At 37.9% G+C, this 19,133-nt stretch overlaps 1 protein-coding gene across 1 annotated transcript in view; it reads left to right on the forward strand.

The window, feature by feature from the left end:
* The window catches only part of LOC135688315 (5'-3' exoribonuclease 1), a 35,465-nt gene extending 16,355 nt beyond the window's left edge, over positions 1-19,110 (forward strand). Inside the window, exons 21-39 of the mRNA XM_065205124.2 lie at positions 478-594; positions 1,603-1,695; positions 2,017-2,129; positions 3,193-3,253; positions 4,077-4,159; positions 4,954-5,037; positions 6,579-6,714; positions 7,302-7,361; positions 8,495-8,627; positions 9,672-9,762; positions 9,919-10,362; positions 10,709-10,842; positions 11,581-11,624; positions 12,170-12,365; positions 12,958-13,015; positions 13,786-13,876; positions 14,472-14,582; positions 16,384-17,094; positions 17,786-19,110. Of these exons, the coding sequence (XP_065061196.2) occupies positions 478-594; positions 1,603-1,695; positions 2,017-2,129; positions 3,193-3,253; positions 4,077-4,159; positions 4,954-5,037; positions 6,579-6,714; positions 7,302-7,361; positions 8,495-8,627; positions 9,672-9,762; positions 9,919-10,362; positions 10,709-10,842; positions 11,581-11,624; positions 12,170-12,365; positions 12,958-13,015; positions 13,786-13,876; positions 14,472-14,582; positions 16,384-17,094; positions 17,786-18,058 (3,033 nt within the window). The 3' untranslated portion in view covers positions 18,059-19,110. The remainder of the gene's footprint in view (positions 1-477; positions 595-1,602; positions 1,696-2,016; positions 2,130-3,192; positions 3,254-4,076; positions 4,160-4,953; positions 5,038-6,578; positions 6,715-7,301; positions 7,362-8,494; positions 8,628-9,671; positions 9,763-9,918; positions 10,363-10,708; positions 10,843-11,580; positions 11,625-12,169; positions 12,366-12,957; positions 13,016-13,785; positions 13,877-14,471; positions 14,583-16,383; positions 17,095-17,785) is intronic.
* Positions 19,111-19,133: the final 23 nt, after the last annotated feature.

Below are 19,133 nucleotides of genomic sequence, written 5' to 3' on the forward strand. Positions count from 1 at the left end.
TATTACCATCCACCTTACCGATCACATGTCTTTCATCTGTCATCCTCGTCATTATTGGCATTGTCATCGACACTTCCTAGAAAAGTTCGTCGTTTCTTAGAAAACAGTCAGCAGGCAAATGTTATATAATTCATCAAAGTGAACAGGGTACTCTAGAATTAACACTGCTAGACACAAATGTTGTAAGGATGCAACAAGTTATCGTAAAAAAGTTATCAAAGCCAACTCCAAAAATGAAGTCTTATCCTCAGCAGGTAGGTATTCGTTTAGAGGTATTAAATTAGAGTCTTTTCAGGCGAAGCTCCAGCAAAACATGGTTCCTCCGGATTCTTAATGTGCGCTTGTCATATACTTGCTGCACTCGCATAATTTTTTCAATTCTGTTTTGTTTGGTCGTGTAATTTTATCAACCGAACCGTCTTTCGTTGCAGTTTTTGCTTCCACTTTTGATTCGATTTGCCCTTTTGTCGTTGACAGGATCTCAAAGTACACACGTCAAAATATCAAAAAGAAGCCAAATCGCTAGACGATTTATATAAACCTGGAAACAGTTGTTTCATGATGGCATCACCACATTATGGATGCTCTGGAGAGGTAACATGCTGGTTTTTTATAGATCGTCTATCAGTTGGTGGAATAACACCTAAATTGTTCTCCATTTATGTCCTCGTCGGTGAATTTTACTATTGATGACCCTTCACCCCCCTAGTCTTGAAGATCAAGCGACACAAATCTCATTTGTTGACATCATTATTCTGAAAACACTTGCAGGTAAAGATCAGGAGCCTATATCATATAAATATCAAGCAGCCTTTATCAGGTGCCAAAAATGTCGGTCCCATTCAGGGACACTGTAACGACCAAGGGGCAAGGGGGCAGGCTTGAGTAAAAGGGCATTTGAAGGATAACTCCCAGCTTCTACTAATTCCTTCTATTAAATGCAATTTTATTTCGAGCTTCTCTAGGTATCTTGAAAATTGGCAAACTTTTGGTATGAGGATTTATTTCAAAAGTTTTGAAAAATGTCGTCATGAATTAAGCACTGCAATCAGAATTTCATATGATTCTCTCTGATTATTACAATTGGCCGGCTTCAGGGGCACTTTAATGAAAAGGGCACTCTGGCCCCTCTTGCCTCTCCTATCAAAAGGCAACAGGGGCTGTTGACCCCCCCCCCGCCCCCCCCTTCTCCGGCGTCCCTGGTCCCAATAATTTCAGGCCTTGAGGTTTTTAAGGAGCATTTGGCTTGAATCAATTTCGGGCACAGCATTTTGCTTAAATTTGAGAAACTAAATTGTTGTCACTTTCATCGATTGAGCTCCAAAGGTCTAAAAATGTGATAAAACACTAAGAATTCCAATGGAATGTTAGACAAAAAACTGTAGTTTAAACCAAACTGCCTGTCAAAGGGTCATTCTCAAATACGATTTTATTGCACACTACCCAAGCCGCCCTTTTTTGTATTTTGCCGGGGGTTTGACTTGATGAAATGATATTGTGAGAGATGTATCTACAGAAAGGCACTAGACGGTCAGGGTACCGCTCTAATTTTGTGTTTCTATACCGCATGATTTACTCAATATTCTTCCGGATATTTTACAGGTGCTAGAGGTTGATACCGACTCATCGAGGGTCCGGGTCTCGTTAGCAGTACCGCCCGAACCGGATTTCGAAGATGTTATAAACAACCAAACCGTAAGTTTTCGCTTTTTGGCTCTGGCAACGTTATGATCATGGTGTTTTTTAAATTTCTTCCACTTTGTTTGACTTTTTTGTCTATTCATTGTCCGTAGTAATATTCTCCGTAGTATTTGTGTACACATCTAGAAACTTTTCGACGAATGGTCGTGTTGAAGTGTTGGAAATCGGATATTAGCCGAGGTAAAAGCCAGTTGTTAGTCGGTTTTCCTTGAAGAAGGGTGTTACGCTTTAAGAATACAAATTTGCATGTAGACATTTGGATATAGCATCCTTGCACAATTTCTTTGTTTGATTGAAAGTTTTGTTAAACTTCAGAAGCTGTCAGATCGCTATTTCTCACTGGATGCTGCTGCAAGGAGAGTTGGGCTATCAAGCAGACTCCTGTCAAAGATAACTGGCAATATATTAGTCACAAAAAACAGCGCAAGGTACATTAATGGTTGTCATAGTAGCAGCCTCTTTGTCTATAATTGACGTTTAGTACCCAGTCTCTTTTCTGTTGTAAGATATTTTTCACATATGATTTGCTTACTTGCTTTATGTTCCTTTGCGAACAGCACTTGTTTAACACAAGTTGCAATGTTTTTATTCAAGTTTACTTAATGATAATTATGACTCTACTTTTAGCATAATAATAGTAATGATGATAATTATTATTTAAACTGCCTTTGAAAAAGAAGAATTTTGAAGCATACTTAAAATTTTCATCTGACTCTCTTCGGATTATCAAACGTCAGAACGTAAGTAAAGAGCTCTAATCTATGAAATATATATATCCAGTTGTGGATCGAAATTAGCCAATCAGAAACGCGAGCTAAGGTCGCAGAATCAGTGCCACTTGCCTATGATTAAGATGACGTCCCCGGTTGAAGCATTCCTCTGAATGTTTTCCATTATTGGAATTGCATTGCCAGCTTAAAACAAACTTTTCCCTGTAAACGAAAGACTAGAGACGACAGAGCACGACGAGGATGTTTTATGAAAGGCCCCGCATTGTGTTTCGATTGAAACATTGCGAGGGCTGCGAGCAATGATGAGAGATCTACTTCCATGGCTCTGAAATGGCTTGTTCCATTAACGATGCCAACTACCAAACTCTCTGAGCTCAAACCCAAAAATGTTGCTGCTATTAACCCAGATTTGAAAATGAAATAAAAATTATATACAGCCAAAGCCAGCCTATGTTATATTTCCCGTATAAGAAGTACCGTCTCCCCTTACCCAGTAATATGTCCCTTCGTCCCATTTTTATCCCGTTTTAAAGAGGGAAAACCCTTTCACTTTCCCCTACACCATTTGAAAGATTTGCTTCCACACCTCTAATGAATAGTAAGCAATCTGTAATGCCAATATTTGTTTCTTGTTGACACAACTTCGCCGTATTGCCCCGATTATCTGGATGTTTTGTCTTTTCAAAATGGCTGAACATTTAAAAAAATTACGTTTTTACCAGCGATCCTGTGAATGTGTAATATTTATTTGTTTTGACAGTATGTCTGAATCGAGAACAAATATCGGCCTAAAACTGAAGTTTTCTGGACGGAATCGAGAGGTAAGGTCAGTAGATCTTAGCATTGTTTATTCTTACAATAGCTTTGATGTTATGGTTGAAGAGTGAAGGATAAAAGTTGTGTGTCTATAGGGAATCTTGGCAGAAATACTCAATTCTAATTTATATTTTGCCGTTTGTTGACGCTTGCTTGAGCATTACAGGCAAATGTACATTCAAAAAGTTGTAGTTTGCATTTTGAACTGTATAGACGCCGACGGTGTGGGGACTCTGGGGCTGGAGCCCTCACCCCTGACAGCTTTTTAATAAAGTAGTATAATTTTTATATAAACTTAAATCTGGATATAAATTTTCTGCTTACTTTTGGCCATTATCCAATGCCTATCCAACATATCAGACGAAAAGTGCTACAGTATGCAATGTTTCCGCTATTTCGTGCTAACTCCAAATTCTGCCAAAAAGCAATTTACTTTCTATTTTGAGAAGCAGCAAGTTAAACGCGCTTTTTATCGTCGAAATTCTCTATTAAAGGGACCTTCGGCTCATTTCCTTGTCATTTGCGGGACTCGTTTGAAAAGCAGTTTTATACTGAAACGACTTATCCTGTATAAATATTTTATAATTTAAACGAAACGTGATGAAATGGGTGAGGTGAAATTATATAATCAACATTTGGAAATAAAATTATTTTCAAATCTTGAGCCAACCTGGGAAAGTAAAAATTCAGGGCCTTTTTGGTAGCATATGCCAAAACCATGACATTTAATTCATCAAATGCTCATCCAAGATAGTTGTAATTAAAAACTAAAAATGAATCGATTAGTAATAGAAATAGTTCTTCACGTTAGACTTTCTTTTTCTAAAGGTCCTTGGGTATGCGAGGCGTGACGAGGAAGGATGGTCATTTTCAGAGAACGCAATCGATGTTCTATGCTCTTATGTACAAAGGTATGTTTACCCTTGGTCACCACGTTTCAACTGTTTTTAACTGTTGTTGTAAACGTCATTTTTGTAGTATTTAAGTCTGCAGGGACAAATTGGTGCCGAAGTGTTGAGTGTTCATGGAAATGTTGGAAGGGAAATTTTAAGCATTTTAATGGGTATTTTAATTGTTTTAATAAGATGACGTCACATTTCCCCATTTTTTAGAGCAAAAGACCATTGTCCTCCAAAGAATTGGAGGCGGCCGCCCCCTCGCACCCCCGCCCCCCAGTTGTCCGCCACTGTATATTACCTATCTGAATTTTTTCAAATGTCACATTTACGACAATTCTCTTTGAAATTAATTGGATAGACAAATTGCAATTCAAAGCAACGTAGCTAGGTATAATAAACATCTTTATACTGAATCAGGTTGTTTAAATCCGTTGTCATTTATCAATTTTTGTTTAACAACCAAAAAATTGGAATGAAGAAACCTTAGTATTCGAATAAGGTTTACAAATTGTTCTATCTGAGTATAGCTGACATTTCCCATATGTGCATGCTGGTACGTCTTTGTTTCTCCAATAATTTTCTAGCCTCGTCTTCTTGCATTTCAACCTCTTCACCGTAGACCTTGACACATCAGCACAATCAGCCTGAACCGGGTCAGTCTCGGTTTAGAAAACGATATTAACTCGTTATTAGATCATGCCTACCAAAAATGATGGTAAATTGGAATGTGACTCGGGCGGGATGAGACCATATATTTGCGTTTTTCTTGTTGAAGCAAACCGTGATAAAAATTGAATTTTTTTCAGATTTCCGGAACTCTTCAAAATGCTATCTAACTTGCCGGAACAAGAATGCTATGAACAAAGTATCCTCTTTCCTGACCAAACTTGGTAAGTTTGCTGTAAGACATTCATCAATGTTTCTAGCCTGTTCACGGTTCATTAGAACCCCGCAAAGAAGAACCTACGAATTTAAGAGCCTACAAGAAATTTATCTTTCATTAGGCACTTTCAATAGGCACTTTCAATAGGCACTTTCAATAGGCACTTTCAATAGGTATTTAAGACCCTGTTAAGGCTAAGTAATGTGTAAGTTTCTTGATTTAGCAAGTCTGTTCATGAAACGTTCGTTTTGAGCAGGGATTATTTGTGATTGCAGTCTGTATGTTAAATAAACAATTTTGTGTCTCTGAGAAAGAAAATTGAATTGTTGTTTATTTACTATAGGCAATTTTTCCTCAAAGTATAAGGAATATGCCCCTCGTGTGTACATCTTAGATATATATTTCAGGTAGACATTTGATTAAGGCAGTATTCGCCAATCTTTTTTGGTCCACGGCACATTTTTCATTTAGAAAATCAAGAAGCACACCACAAACAGAAAATTTTTTTAAATGAATCTCTGTGGCCTATGTTTACAATATTTAATAATTCTAATCAAATTGTCTTGTATAGAAATTGAAAGCACAAAGAAAAAGTATTTTATACAAAACATACTATTTTTATTCACTCAGTGTAAAACCTAGGCCAGTTTTTTAGACCAGTTAGGTGAAATTGGAGAATTTTCCACGGCACACCAGACAATTTCTAACGGCACATTAGAGTGGGTACGGCAAAGTTGTTGGAAAACACTGCATTGTTGTTTAGAAGTGGGGCTCCTTTTTAAGAGGAAGGATAACTCGAAAAGTAAAGGCTCGTTAATGTCTTTTTTAAAAGATTGCATGTTTGGAAAAGGAGATTTTGGCTGAGCTAAATGTTTCAACGGGTCCCATTTTTGCATACATTTTGGCATACAGCAGCTTCGCATTGCTCTTACATACTCGATGTGCTGTTTTCCCGTCACATTTTATTTTGAATTAGTCAATATAAAATTCGAATGTTATGATAGGGTTATTAAATAGTAGCCTTATTCTGTGAGGGTTACCTTTGAAAATTTTCTCTACTCAGAAGGTTTTTGAGGATTGATAGGCACCTTAGGCTATGCGTAGATTGAACATGTTTGTTTTTGGGCTATGATGAAAAATACTTCCATGGCGCTGAGACGGCATTTTGCAGTCAAAGATGCCAAATATGACATTCTGAGCCCTACCGATTTATAATTTTTCCCCCCTTTTATAATTTGATTTTTCAATAATGAATGTAGCTATCACATGCCTGAAGATTTTGGTCACATTGCTCGATTTCTAATGTTGCTCTGAAGAAATCGTCTTATCTTACTTCCGAAATCTATCTATTCGATTTACTGACTTGGAAAACTGATTCGAGTGATCTTATTAGACAAAAATTGCCACGAGACAGAACATTTTGGCTCTTTGGTGGTGCTAGGTTTGGAAATTTCAGGCCATGATTCGCAATAATTCTGGTTATCCTAACCTGAAATCTTATAAGGACATGCTTGGACCTTTTTTTGATTGCATTTTGTTTCGATGCAGGAAGGATTCTGTGGAGGAGATTTTAACATTTCTAAAATCTCTCCCGTTTCGCAACACTGAAGCAGTGAAATGTGGTAGCAAATACCTGGACGAGAAAATAATATGTGCTATTGGGGACGCTGTGGAGGAAGCAAAGGTAAGTTTGTGTTAGAAGAAAGGAAAAGTAAGAGGACAAAAATGATGATACTTTATAAGGAAAAGTCAAATGTTAGGGGGGAGAGGGAGATGAGATAATAATAAGGAGAAGAAAAACAAAAAGCGTGAAGGGAAAAGAAAATAAGCTTGATGTAAAGATAGAGAGAAGTAATTGAAAATAAGATAAGAGCCCATGTAACCGAAGAAATTTTGAAGAAAGGGAGGGGAGAATAGTAAAAGAGAAAAAATGAAGAAAAGAAAAGAAAAAAAGAAAGATCAGAAGAAAGAAAGAAAGAAAGAAAGAAAGAAAGAAAGAAAGAAAGAAAGAAAGAAAGAAAGAAAGAAAGAAAGAAAGAAAGAAAGAAAGAAAGAAAGAAAGAAAGAAAGAAAGAAAGAAAGAAAGAAAGAAAGAAAGAAAGAAAGAAAGAAAGAAAGAAAGAAAGAAAGAAAGAAAGAAAGAAATGGACAAGGAGATGAAAGCTTTACCCTCAAAAGGAAATTCTATACGTAACATTTCTAATAAATGAACTTGAAGTTAGATGTCAGATCCAATAGCCACTGTAATGTTTTGTTTTCCTCTTGCCATAGTCTTTGCGGCATCAAACCAAATGCGTTAAAGTCAAGGTGAAGCCATTCGTTTTATTCAAGGTATGGTCTTGTCTTTCCTAGTAATGCTCTATTTCATTTATTTTTATTAGTTACAAAGCAACTCTCAAACAGCGAATACTTTAAAGTAAATAGATAGTACCCTATTTGTATTATTATATTCCGTTCTTAGTTTTTATATTGAGGCTTCAAATATTGAGATTTTTAAGGGGGGCATCTTCTAAAGAAATTATTTATAGCGACATCAGTTGACGTAAACAGTGGGAAAAGATTAGGGTGTAAACAAACGACTAGAATGGTTCACTCTGCTATTTGCAAGACACTGAGCGCTACATTTATTGACTTTCTCAGTATTTCAAATATCGTAAATCCTCGAATTGCCCCCCCCCCCCCCCCCCCGCCCTCGAATTGTAACAGAGACGAAAGTCCGCCACTTTAAAGTAAGCCACGAAACGAACACAGCGACTCATGGAATGAGTAAGTAATTGACTTAGTTAAAGTATATATACAAACGTAATCGAGGCTATGATTATATATATAATAAAGCGAGGTTAGTCCTACTACAGTCCGTCCCTGTAGGCCTCCCTCGAATAAGCCCCCACTGCTACCATAAATTTACGAACTGCCCCCTCGATTTGTTAATTGTTGCCATCTGAGGTTTCCTTTGGTGTTTTATTGAATTACCACAAAAATTCATACTTTTAGTAATAATTAATTAAATGTTCATAAAGAAATTTCTCCTAAAATAAACAAGGTATTTTGATAATATCTTCTTGATGTCTACTATAATTTTTTAAGCCCCCCTCGAATAAGCCCCCCCTCGAATAAGCCCCCAGGAGGCTAATTCGAGGATTTACGGTATGGCATTCCTTACGTTACATTTTTCTATTCCTCATATCTTATCTGCTTCTCAAAGCTTCCACTGTGGCTGATTTATTCCAAATTCCAATAGCAAAACTTATTTTTACTTGTACCACATGTTGAAAATCTTAATCAGTATCTAAAGCCGTAGTTAAACAGGACTGGTTGTTCTTTTAAATTCCTATCAATAGAATGTTTCTGTTAATCCAGTACTGATTATCACGCTTTGAAGAAGTGTCTGTGCAAACGCTGATAAATCAGTGACCCCTCATTTTGCTTCTCCATAGCTCACTTTGTACTGTTCCTATTTGTAGCCAACAGCCGACTTTGGCGATCTTGTTCCTGACCCTACCACAGATTACTATCTGTTTGATCGTGTTGTCAATGTTAGAGACGATGGAGCTGTTCCTATGGGATATCGAGGAACCATTGTTGGGGTGCATGAAAGTGAGTATTGAAATACTGCGCATTTTGACTGAAAATGGGCGAGGGGGGGGGGGGGGGGTGTGGGCTTTTGGGATAGCAGGAATTAAATGCTTTCATTAGTCAGGTACATTTAAACAAACTCTGAACGGTATCTACCTACAAGCATGAATAATAAATTACACTTACGTTTAAAAAGTATTAGGACAAATTCGATAAACGAATTATGGCGTTGCGTTGGATTCGGTTTTGCAACGGGAACTTTTTCAGATTTGGGCAGTCTTTCTCCAAATAATCTAGGCCTGCGTATTTTCAAAGTGGAATAAGAAGTTAAGAAAATGCTTCAACTTATAAATTAAAACCTTGAAAACATAGGATTCTTAAGATTTTCCTGAATAAAACAACAAAATATGCAGAAGGGTTGAATGGCCTAATAACGGCAAAGTAACATGACCTTCACAAAATTTTAGAGATGTCCAAACAAATTCAACTTTTTAATTTCACGTTTGCATAATAACGAAATTTATGAAAGAAATTACAAAATCAAAATTTTAAGCTTCAAATAAAGTTTGCTACATCAACGAAAATGCTACAATTTTATTAAATCATATACTAGATGTATTAAAATTGTTCTGATTACTATTTTTAGTAGCTACGAAAGTTATAGCTGAATGTTTAATGATTTGACGATATTTAAGGATTTAGGCTCACTCTATAGGTAAATTAGATCAGTCTTCAAAAAGTTTGCTCTGAGTGAAAATAACTAGTTTTCTAATTGCCAAACTGATTAAACTCTTTCATGAACCTTGTAGAAAGTCAATAACATACCCCATCTTAGACCCAGTTATTTCAGGCAAAGCATTTCAAGAAATCATATTTAACGCGTTTTTATCTTTCTATTAATTTGATCGTCTATTTTCGCATTGAAATTATTATTCGGTCCTACACACTTCCACACTTTTCAACAAAATCCCTCCACTACTACAGAATCATTTTCAAACTTATGAGTGCATCGTCAACATCTGGTCCCTTTCTTTGCATCTCATTGTCCTTCTTTTCATGCTACAGTTGAAGAGAACAAGACAAGCAGCGACTCGCCAAGTGTTTTGAAATACGAAGTCTTGTTTGACCAACCGTTCCTTGGAGGCCTACAATTAAGGTAGTATCAAAATTTAATCTAGGGCTAGTCTCTTTTCAACTAATAATCTGTTTTTTGTTCTCATACCTTGATATTTTATAGACTGGGTTAGTAAGAGAGTGTCCATCAAGAAACTGTTTAGTTCCAGCAATTTCTTGATTACTTATCTCCTTCTAGATGTAAGGAAAACAAGGGTGCATTCATGAGCAGCAGTTCGTTGCTGAATATATCGTATGGTGAAAGAAAAGAAATGATGAAGAAAGGCTTCACCCCGAAAAGACTGACAGGATTGCAAGAAAAGGCACAGCCGAGATCTCTAAATCAGGGAGCACCTTCGCCGTACGGAGAGTCATCACCATTTTCGCCGCAAAGAAGACGAAACCAGTCCGCAGATAATTCATCTTATGAGAGACCAAGGGAATCAACACCAAAGTATACCAGCAGGGGTGGCTATACGGGCAGAGGTTATAGCCGGAGTGGTAATCGAAGTAAGGGGGACGATGATTTGAAAACCCCGGACTACTGGCTCAGGGGATATGGTGGAAGGACAAAGACGGATTCATCGCCGCGCGGTAACTACAGCCATCGGGAAAGCCCCAAAACGAGCCGCGCTACCAATGAGTGGGTATTGTTATCGCATTTTTTTCTTCTCCAAACTTGTGAAAGATAATTGGAAGATTTTTGTATCAATTTTTATGCTCTGTAATCTTTGAAGCTTCCGAGATCCACCAAATATGCTTCGTCTAGATTTATTTAGAACATGTTCTTTTAATTTGCTGTTGATGGCTGTAGGCTCCATAATTTGAATAATTTGTCAATTTTGTTGTAGCAAGGGTTAACACTCCTTTGAAAAGATATTTCTATTTTTTGCCAATACCCCTTTATGTTGAGTCATATGTTAATCTTCAAAGAAATCTCTCATGATTCAGTGGCTCCTTTTTGAGAAAATCAAACTTTCATTTTGCAGTGATGGGCCAAAATATACAATCTTGAATAAATCTGAGAGCGATGGAAATTTCGAGGAAATGTGGAAGAAGCTGCAAGATTCTGGGAAAAAAGATTATGTCGGGACTCAGGAACCCAAGAAAGATATTCAACATGGTAATTTATGATATCTGCACTGCCTTAAGCGCTTAATCCCCTTTTTCTCTTAGAGCCTTTAATAGAGTAGCCAGTTGAGTTGCTTCGCCAAATCAACCCTCCTGCCAAATTAGCTGACATGTGCCTTTGATATTTGTTCGATAGACGCTTGTGATTGGCCGACGTTAGCTATTGCGTAACTGATCACATTAAGTAATTATTTGTACGATAGCTGTTGCGTGCCTGATCACATGAAGTAATTTTTTGCGCTAGAAAGATGGCGTGCAAGCACAACTGAAAAAGATTATCTATCAATCGAAAACCCCTTGCGTTGTTGTTTGTTTCGTATAGAGTTGTATAGAGCCAATAAGTTTTATTCTTCAGATGTTCCTGGAGAAAACCGTGTTCATTTGTTTGAAAACAACGTTCAAACTTTTCCTTAATTGTATCGAGCACACAAACCGGTAAAACCATATCTAGGTTATCTCAGAAATTGCCTATTGCTATGGTTTAACTTAATGCCACTATTTTCTCTATGGTTTGTGTAAACTCTGGATTATTTTATCAAAACTTCATTAGAAAGAACTTTCCTTCGACATCTTGCACTTGTTTCCTCTGGATTTGCTACTATGTCCATCAATGTCCATCACTCGGTCATTTTCATCGTTGCATATTAATTTTATTATATTGACATCTTTGCATTTGTCATCTGTTATTTCTATATAAAAAATTTAAATCCTGTTTCGGTCCAATTTTCAGATACAATGGGAAATGTAGCACTGGAACAAGAAAAAGTTAACTTGGTGAGGATTTATCTTAACTCCATTCGTTGTATTTAATTTTTTAAGAAAGCCACCCCTGAGGTTTTCTGATGAAAAATAGAATTTTGACAATCTACCCTCATTTATGTCATTGTACGTTGAATGGCTAAATAATTGGTGTGCAATTATTTAGCCATTCAACGTTCACCTTCAATATTCACCAACGTTCACCAACGTTCAACCTTCAATATTCACGCAACTGCTTTTAATAATCTGTAAGTGAGACTTCTCTAGACCCCCACCCCCCTACTCTGTATTCTCATCCGCGGTTCTCTACCAGGGCCTTTTTACATACTAACTAGGGAGGCAATTGCCCCTCCAGCCTTAAGCTCCATTGTTTTAAAGAATAGCTATTTTGTATTGTCCTCCTCGTGTTTAATGTTTATAAGCAAAGGCTTGCCCCCGCAGCTTATTTTCTTTCGAGAAGGCTTTGTTCTGTACGCTAACATATTCGGTGCTTGGTCTTTTCATTCACCTTTACATATGTCCTTTACACTATCATATTTTTGGATCACTCTATTATTTAGGAGGGGACAGCCAGGCTCCAGAAACTACTGAACATCAAGGCAAAGACTGCTCAGCACGCTGGTGATGATAGCCAAAGACAAGCGAGCAAAGAGCAGCAACGAGTTCTGGACAGCACAAAGCCACATGGGAAGCCATCTGCGGATTTGCCGCGCATACACGCGAATGAGATAATAAACAAGCTCTTCCAGAGCAAGAGTAAGTCATGTTGCATTTATGATAACCATTGTGCCTTGTTGGGTCACCATTGCACCTACCATGTCTCAGGCACATGTCTCAAATGTAGCAGGTGAATGTTATTTTTTTCTTTGGGACGGCTCACCCGTAGACCTGCTTCATAATCCTGTAGCTGAAAAGCTTTGTTCTCAGCAATAAAATTGATTTGTTACTGTGATGGAAAATTATAAATGTGCGCCTTACGCCTTGTTGGTCATCTTACGGTTAGTCATTCCTCTTCGCTATACAGTAGTCAAGCTGCCAAACGAGTGGGTCAGGAATGTAGGTTCCACTCCAACAGGGGCGGACACTTGATCAAATATTGGGGGGGGGGGGCAAGCCTATTGTTTTAAAAAGATGACGTCACATTTCCCATTGTTTTAGAACAAAAGATCATTGTCCTCCAAAGTACTGGGGGGTCGCCCCCCCCCCCCAAGTGTCCGCCACTGCACTCCAACGCATACCTATGATTTTGGGGATTGATCCTCTCGTTCTGTTCACCTTTTTCCAAATGGCCATCTTTTTGCAGCAATGAGATGATGTTAACAGCCAATAACTGTTTTGATTTTTACAGGTGCTGATCAGCCGCCATTGAATAGCCCCGCCAGTCCCACAAGTCCTCTGATGCCCGGGTGAGTAGATATATGAGTTAGTTGTGGGCTAATTCAATTTCGAAGCGACGAAGGAGCGAAGGCAGCGCATATATTCAGTATTTTACCGCTGTTGTTAGGCACAGCTGGGTTAGATGAGAGATGATCAGATTTGGTTTGTGAGACAAACACGTCCAGAGATAAAACTCTTGGGAATATGCTAAAGTTGTTTTAATGACGTCACCCACAAAATGCCCTTTACATCTGTGAATTGCAGTTGTTACCCAAAATACGACAATTTATGAAGTTATACACAAAACATGAGCAGCGTAGCATATGATCTGTGTACCATAAATAACTATGAGTTATTAAAATCAATTTTAAATACAGAATGAAACCAGTTATAATTTCATGTGAATGTAACGCTAACAGCATTACTTGAAAGTAGACATTTGCACTCTGAACCAGAGGATTAAGAGTGGAAAATGAAGGATATTTCATGAATCTAGAATTATTTCTGAGAATTTCATCACGATTTGACCGTATGAGCGCCATGTTTTCTTGATGTACATGTTGCAAATGCTAGAAGGTGTAATGAAGTCTTTAGTGCGTAACCAGAAGCTTGCTCCAACCCAAAGTTGGTTCGAACGCAAAATGCTTAAATTCTGGCCGATATCTTTAAAGTCGTTATGGATTCCCAGCACATGAAAATTAATATTTTAACATTATGAATTCACAAGGCCTGAATAAATTGCAAATTGATAAGGGAAATATTTGAATGGCATTTTGGATGTTTTTTGTTTTGTTTTTAGGACTGTATCGGCCCCAGCCAAAGGCCTACAGCAGTGGTGCTTTGAGAGTCAAATGCCAGCACCACAATACACGTATTCCGTGACCCCTCAGGTTGGTTGATCCTTTCATTCATCCGTCTGTCACGGGCATTTGAAAATAATAAAATCATTGACCAGCTTTCCTGTCTCATTGTTGAAAAATTTTGTGGCATGAAAAATTAAATTTAGGACCCCGAATGTGAAAATTAAAGACAACATGTTTAAAAAAGTCTTAAGAAACAATGCGTACCATAAGACCTGGAGTAAGATCCCCTCGAATAACCCCCACCCTAAAGTAATTTTTATGGAATAAGCCCGCACCCTCGAATATAATATTGCCTCGACAACAGTAGGTTTATCCTAATATATCTGTATTGTTAGGCAAACTGACCAACATCAAATAGATGGAGAAAATTCACCCAGATAATATTTCATATTACCCATCCCAATTGTTTCGCGAAATAAGCCCCCGGGGCTACTTCGAGGTCTTTTGGTATTGAAGTTCCCGAGCCTTAAGAAACTGGAGTACTTGACGTCGACCTTTGTTTCTTATCAGAAAAATGAGTGTATATTGTCGTAGTTTGTTTATGTGCGATACTTTTGAAAATACTTTGTACGTGTTGTTCTGTGTATAAACGGTTTAATTAAGGTCTGCCTTTTCCTTGTAGGGTGTGCATGCTGTTGTAAATGTGGGTCCTGCTATTTGCTTTGGTGGTCTGATGTGCAAAAGCAAAGCGGAGGCAGCCGAGAGTGCAGCCGCCATCGCTTTAGGCCATTTGGTAAGTGAATATATTTAGACTAGATTATACAATTACAATTAAGTTACTTCATATAGCGTGGCCTTATGTTACAGCTTATGTTGACCTGCGCCTTGCGATTCGCCAGGTCCCTAACGTTTTGCAACAAATTGATGTGGTTTTTCAAGAAAGCAATACGTAAACATAACTCTGTCACATAATGATCGCTCTGTTACGCCATACCCTTTTTGCAGAAGTTACAGATAAGGAGAAACTTCATGGAGCTTGTAAATTAACCTGCACCCATCCTCTCTTTGAAACAGCGTTAAATTATAACGCATTTTGCTATAACCGTACCCCCTCGCGTCGCCCGACATCATTTTGGAGCGGCCTCTTTGAAGGCAATCTGTCACGACGTTGATTGATTATAAGAACAAAGGGATTTTTTATTGTTTCCAGTCCCCCTTTAATTTATTGCATAGTAAAAATTATGGCGGAGCGCTGGAATCGTATTTAGGCTATTGTTCCAGCTATTGTTCTCGTTTACCAATCCACAACGAGACAGATTGCCTTTAAAACTTAGCAGTATACAAATATAGCTATAAATGCATCGTTTTTATCGTTAGGGTGTGCTGGACGTCGAACTGTTTGGCTTGTAGCCAGGGGGTGTTGTCGTCAGCCCTTTGACATCTGGATTCATGCATTTGTTTTGGGGACGTCTGCTAGACAATTGTGCTCTTGTTGTTATGTTCTCGTTGTTGTTGTTGTTTCCACAAAACGTTTAGACTTTGTGTTTAGCCTGAAGTGTGGAATTTACTCTTCATCAAATTCATGCTTCTTTGATCCCGTTACATCTCGACACAACTTAAGAATTGTGTTCTTCATCTTTCTAATGTCCCAGCCATATAAGGGCTGTGTCCTTCCCGGAGTCATTTCCTCTTATATTTATTATTGGTTAGCTTGAATTGCCTAGTTTTTGTCATATCCTACATGCAAAAAACTTGAAGCTGACACCCAATATTTAACCTCAAAACTTACACACATCATAGTTACTAAGTCTGTTACCACAACTTTTCGTGGAAACTCTTGGCATCTTTCTTTAAAGCCCTGCAGTTTTAGGCTGATATTCAAGGCTATCGACCATGTATCATTACTGGCGATTTTCTGTTTACTGCGATTGTTGATACCCTTACAGATAGCTTTTGAAATTGAATAAAGCGTCTATGTTATCCCTGAAGGGAAGAAAGACGAATACAGCTGCTTCTTTTGTTAATATCAATGTCTTGGCATGTTAGCACTTATTCTTCCAATGCAGCCATCTCTTTTCTGATATATTTATCTCCAAAATCTCATCGCTTCATTGTCGGGACGACATTTTGTGCTATGCTTTCGAAAAGATAAGCCATTAGTGACCCAGGGCTTCTTTCCTATCATTTTTAGATCAATATTCTTGGTACTGTTAGTTAAAACTGTGTATCAAATTCTTGCCTATCTTTTCATATGCGTAGCTATGTTTTCTATTGATGCTTAAAATTTAGATGTAGTAGGCATATGAAATGGAATAGAACTGGCCACAAACTTCCAGAAGGGTCTCTCTAAAAACATTTGGCGTAGATTATGGGAACAGGAAATAGTTTTGTGTTTATGAAATTTTTAAGTGGTTGCGTTGCTGTCAAGTAACATTTCAGATATTTTTAAATTTCCTGGTAATGGTGCAAGCATTTTCAAATTATTTATCAAGAGACGTCCAAACCTGCTGCAGCTCGGATCTCTAGTTATAGTAAGGTGTTAAATGCACCAATTCACTTGTAAAAATATTCACCCAGACTTTGTGGTCCTCTAGATGCATAGCCATGGACCATTTCCTCGAGGTAATCAGCCATTTGCACTCAATAGCCCCCATATGTACATGGGACATCGGCCTAGTGTTGGCTTGCAGCTTCCAGGAGCACCAGTTCCACAACAACTTAGCCCTCGGCAGTTTATTGGTGGAGCCAGTTTGAGGTTTAGGCATGACGCAAACTCGTACCAGTCCCCTCCCAGCAAACCAGGTTCTGTCCAAAGAGCTAACCAGCCATTTCCACTCAATAGTCCACAGCTATACATGGCACATCGGCCTAATGCTGGTTTACAACATCAAGGGACTGGAATGCATCAACAGCACAGTCCTCTACAGCTCACAAGGGGATCTTATGCAGGTAGCCCGTCTCAATCACTCCAAAACCAAATAATGGGGCCGCAGCCTGTCCCTTTTCTGGCGCAGCCAGTGGCCATTCCCGCAAATCTAGCACGTCTAGCCAACCAGCAACCAAGTAATATCAGTGTGTCACCACAAAGGCAACAGATAAGAAGTGATCAGACAGAAACAAAGAACAAAATGTGCCCGCAAGAAAAGGAATCAAACACACAAACGGATACGGACGAGTCACAACTACAGGAAAGCAAAGCAAGTGGCACAGAAAGCAGCAAGGCATCTGGGCCAACATTTGTTCCACTGCAGGTCAATCGTGCTGGTATGAGAGCAAATAAGAGCAGTGCAGATGCTACACTAAAAGTAAGATTGCTTCACTGGCTTTCGTTTATAGGATAAATGAAATTCCATTAATTTTGCTATGGAATTATCTGTCTCTCTTGTAAAGGAGTGTGGCTAAACATAACCCCAATATTGACAAAAAAAATTCCCACGACAGTGCCTAGCATTATAACCTAGCACTATATGACGCCTAGAATTATACCCTCGCATTATCTGAAATTATTTTAAAAGAATAACAGAAGGGATCAAGCGTCAAAATAGGTTTCTATTTTGTTAGTCTGGATTTTGTTTGTGGTTGCCATCTTTCGGAAACAAATTACCCCCAAAAGAAATTTCTTTAATATTTCCTTAACCTGAAAATTTCTTTCTAGTTATTTTCGGTTTTGTATATATCCTAAATTATCAGTGATGCACTCTATGCCTTTCTACGACTTCAAGTAATTGCGAAAGGATAAGGCACTTGCTGCTAACTAGAAGTCAATAAGTCCATATATTGAATATCCCTTACGAGTCCCGCCGAGAGCTTTTCTGGGGCCTGGGGCCAAAAGAAAGACCTGTGATGACGTCATTAATGCAGTGATTGATATTGTTGTTATTGTTAGGGGTTTAGTTATACCTTAGTGGAGCAACTCCTAGCTCTGGAAATCTTGACGGGCCTTCTGCGTATATAGACATTTTATTGACGCGTGCTCATCGCCCATCTAATTTACAGGACGAGTGTTTGGAGCCTAGAAAAACAGAACGCGAGGAAGTCAACCTGATTGACTTCAACATCGAAATAGAGAAAAGCAAATTGCCGGCTGACTTTGAAAGTGTTGTCCCTAGTGAAAGCGTCGAATCTAGCTCCAAGAAAAAGGACGTCGTAGGGAACGAAGGGCCTGTTGGCGCTGCCAAGGCCGAAGATTTCCCCAGTGTTCCAAGGAAAGAAAAACCTCGGAAGAAAAAGTTTCTTGCAGCAAATTTTTCCGCTCCCAAGAAACAATAGATATCAAAGCAATCATCCAGCTTTAAAGGGACAATGATTTATTTGCAATTTATCCACTCATTCGCTTTCAAGTTTTTCAATATGAAAATAATTTGTATTGTAAATAAGAAAATATCTCAATATTGTTGTTCTTATGACGCTTTTAGAGTTTTCATTTCAAAATCATATTGTGTTTCATGTTAGTCTGAATGTAAACGTTCTTTGTGTAAGAACCGAAACTCGGACCTTTCGACCCTTTTTAATTTATGTTTAATTTTAGGATTTCTTTAATCTTTTTTCGAACCAGGGGTGGCAAAATGTTTTCTGATTTAAAAGAAGCAAGTTCAAGTTCGTTTTCTTTTTAAATTCCAGCTAAATACAAATTCCAAGCTAGGTATTTCAAGCTAGGTTTAGATATGAAGTGTCACCAACGGGGCTCATCGTTTTTTGCTTATACAGAATTACTTTTAGAAAAACTCAATAGCAAGGATGAACCGTAATGATTCTTACTCCAATATCAATTTTGTGATATCGGTAGAAATCATTTGTACTGTTTAAGAACTTTTAAGAACCTGCGCGCCGAAATTGTAGAAATAGAAGTCCAACACATACGTTCTCAATCAGCCTGAGTATTGGGAATGCTTCCTATTGTCAGATTGGAATTGCTGTTTGTCAAACCATGGCACTATCAGCCAGATTTAATTTTCGTAAGTGTGATTATTTTCAGGCAATATCTGAATGAACCAAAGATATGCATAGGTCTATGGAATTGAACAAATAAACACAATATTTAATACCTTAGAGTCAAGTAAGAACCTCTCTAAAAGAACCTCGTAAAAGAACAAGTTCAGACTAACAAACAAAATGTAGGCTAGAGGTTTTCATGCTTGTGTATTCTTTGTAGAGTTTGTCAATTTTGGAGTTACTTTCTTTTAAATCGGTTATAGAAGATTTGTATATTGCAAAAGAGATTTTAGGGACTAGTTTAAGGTAAAGGGTTTTATTAAAAACTTGTGTATAAATTCTTTCACGCCTACAAGAATGAAATCTAAAAAAAAATGACGTGTCTGAAATGTGGCAGAATTTTTTCTTTCTG

Source organism: Rhopilema esculentum, chromosome 19, assembly GCF_057945365.1.
Source record: "Rhopilema esculentum isolate cy_ngs chromosome 19, ASM5794536v1, whole genome shotgun sequence".
NCBI classification, from domain to species: Eukaryota; Metazoa; Cnidaria; class Scyphozoa; order Rhizostomeae; family Rhizostomatidae; genus Rhopilema; species Rhopilema esculentum.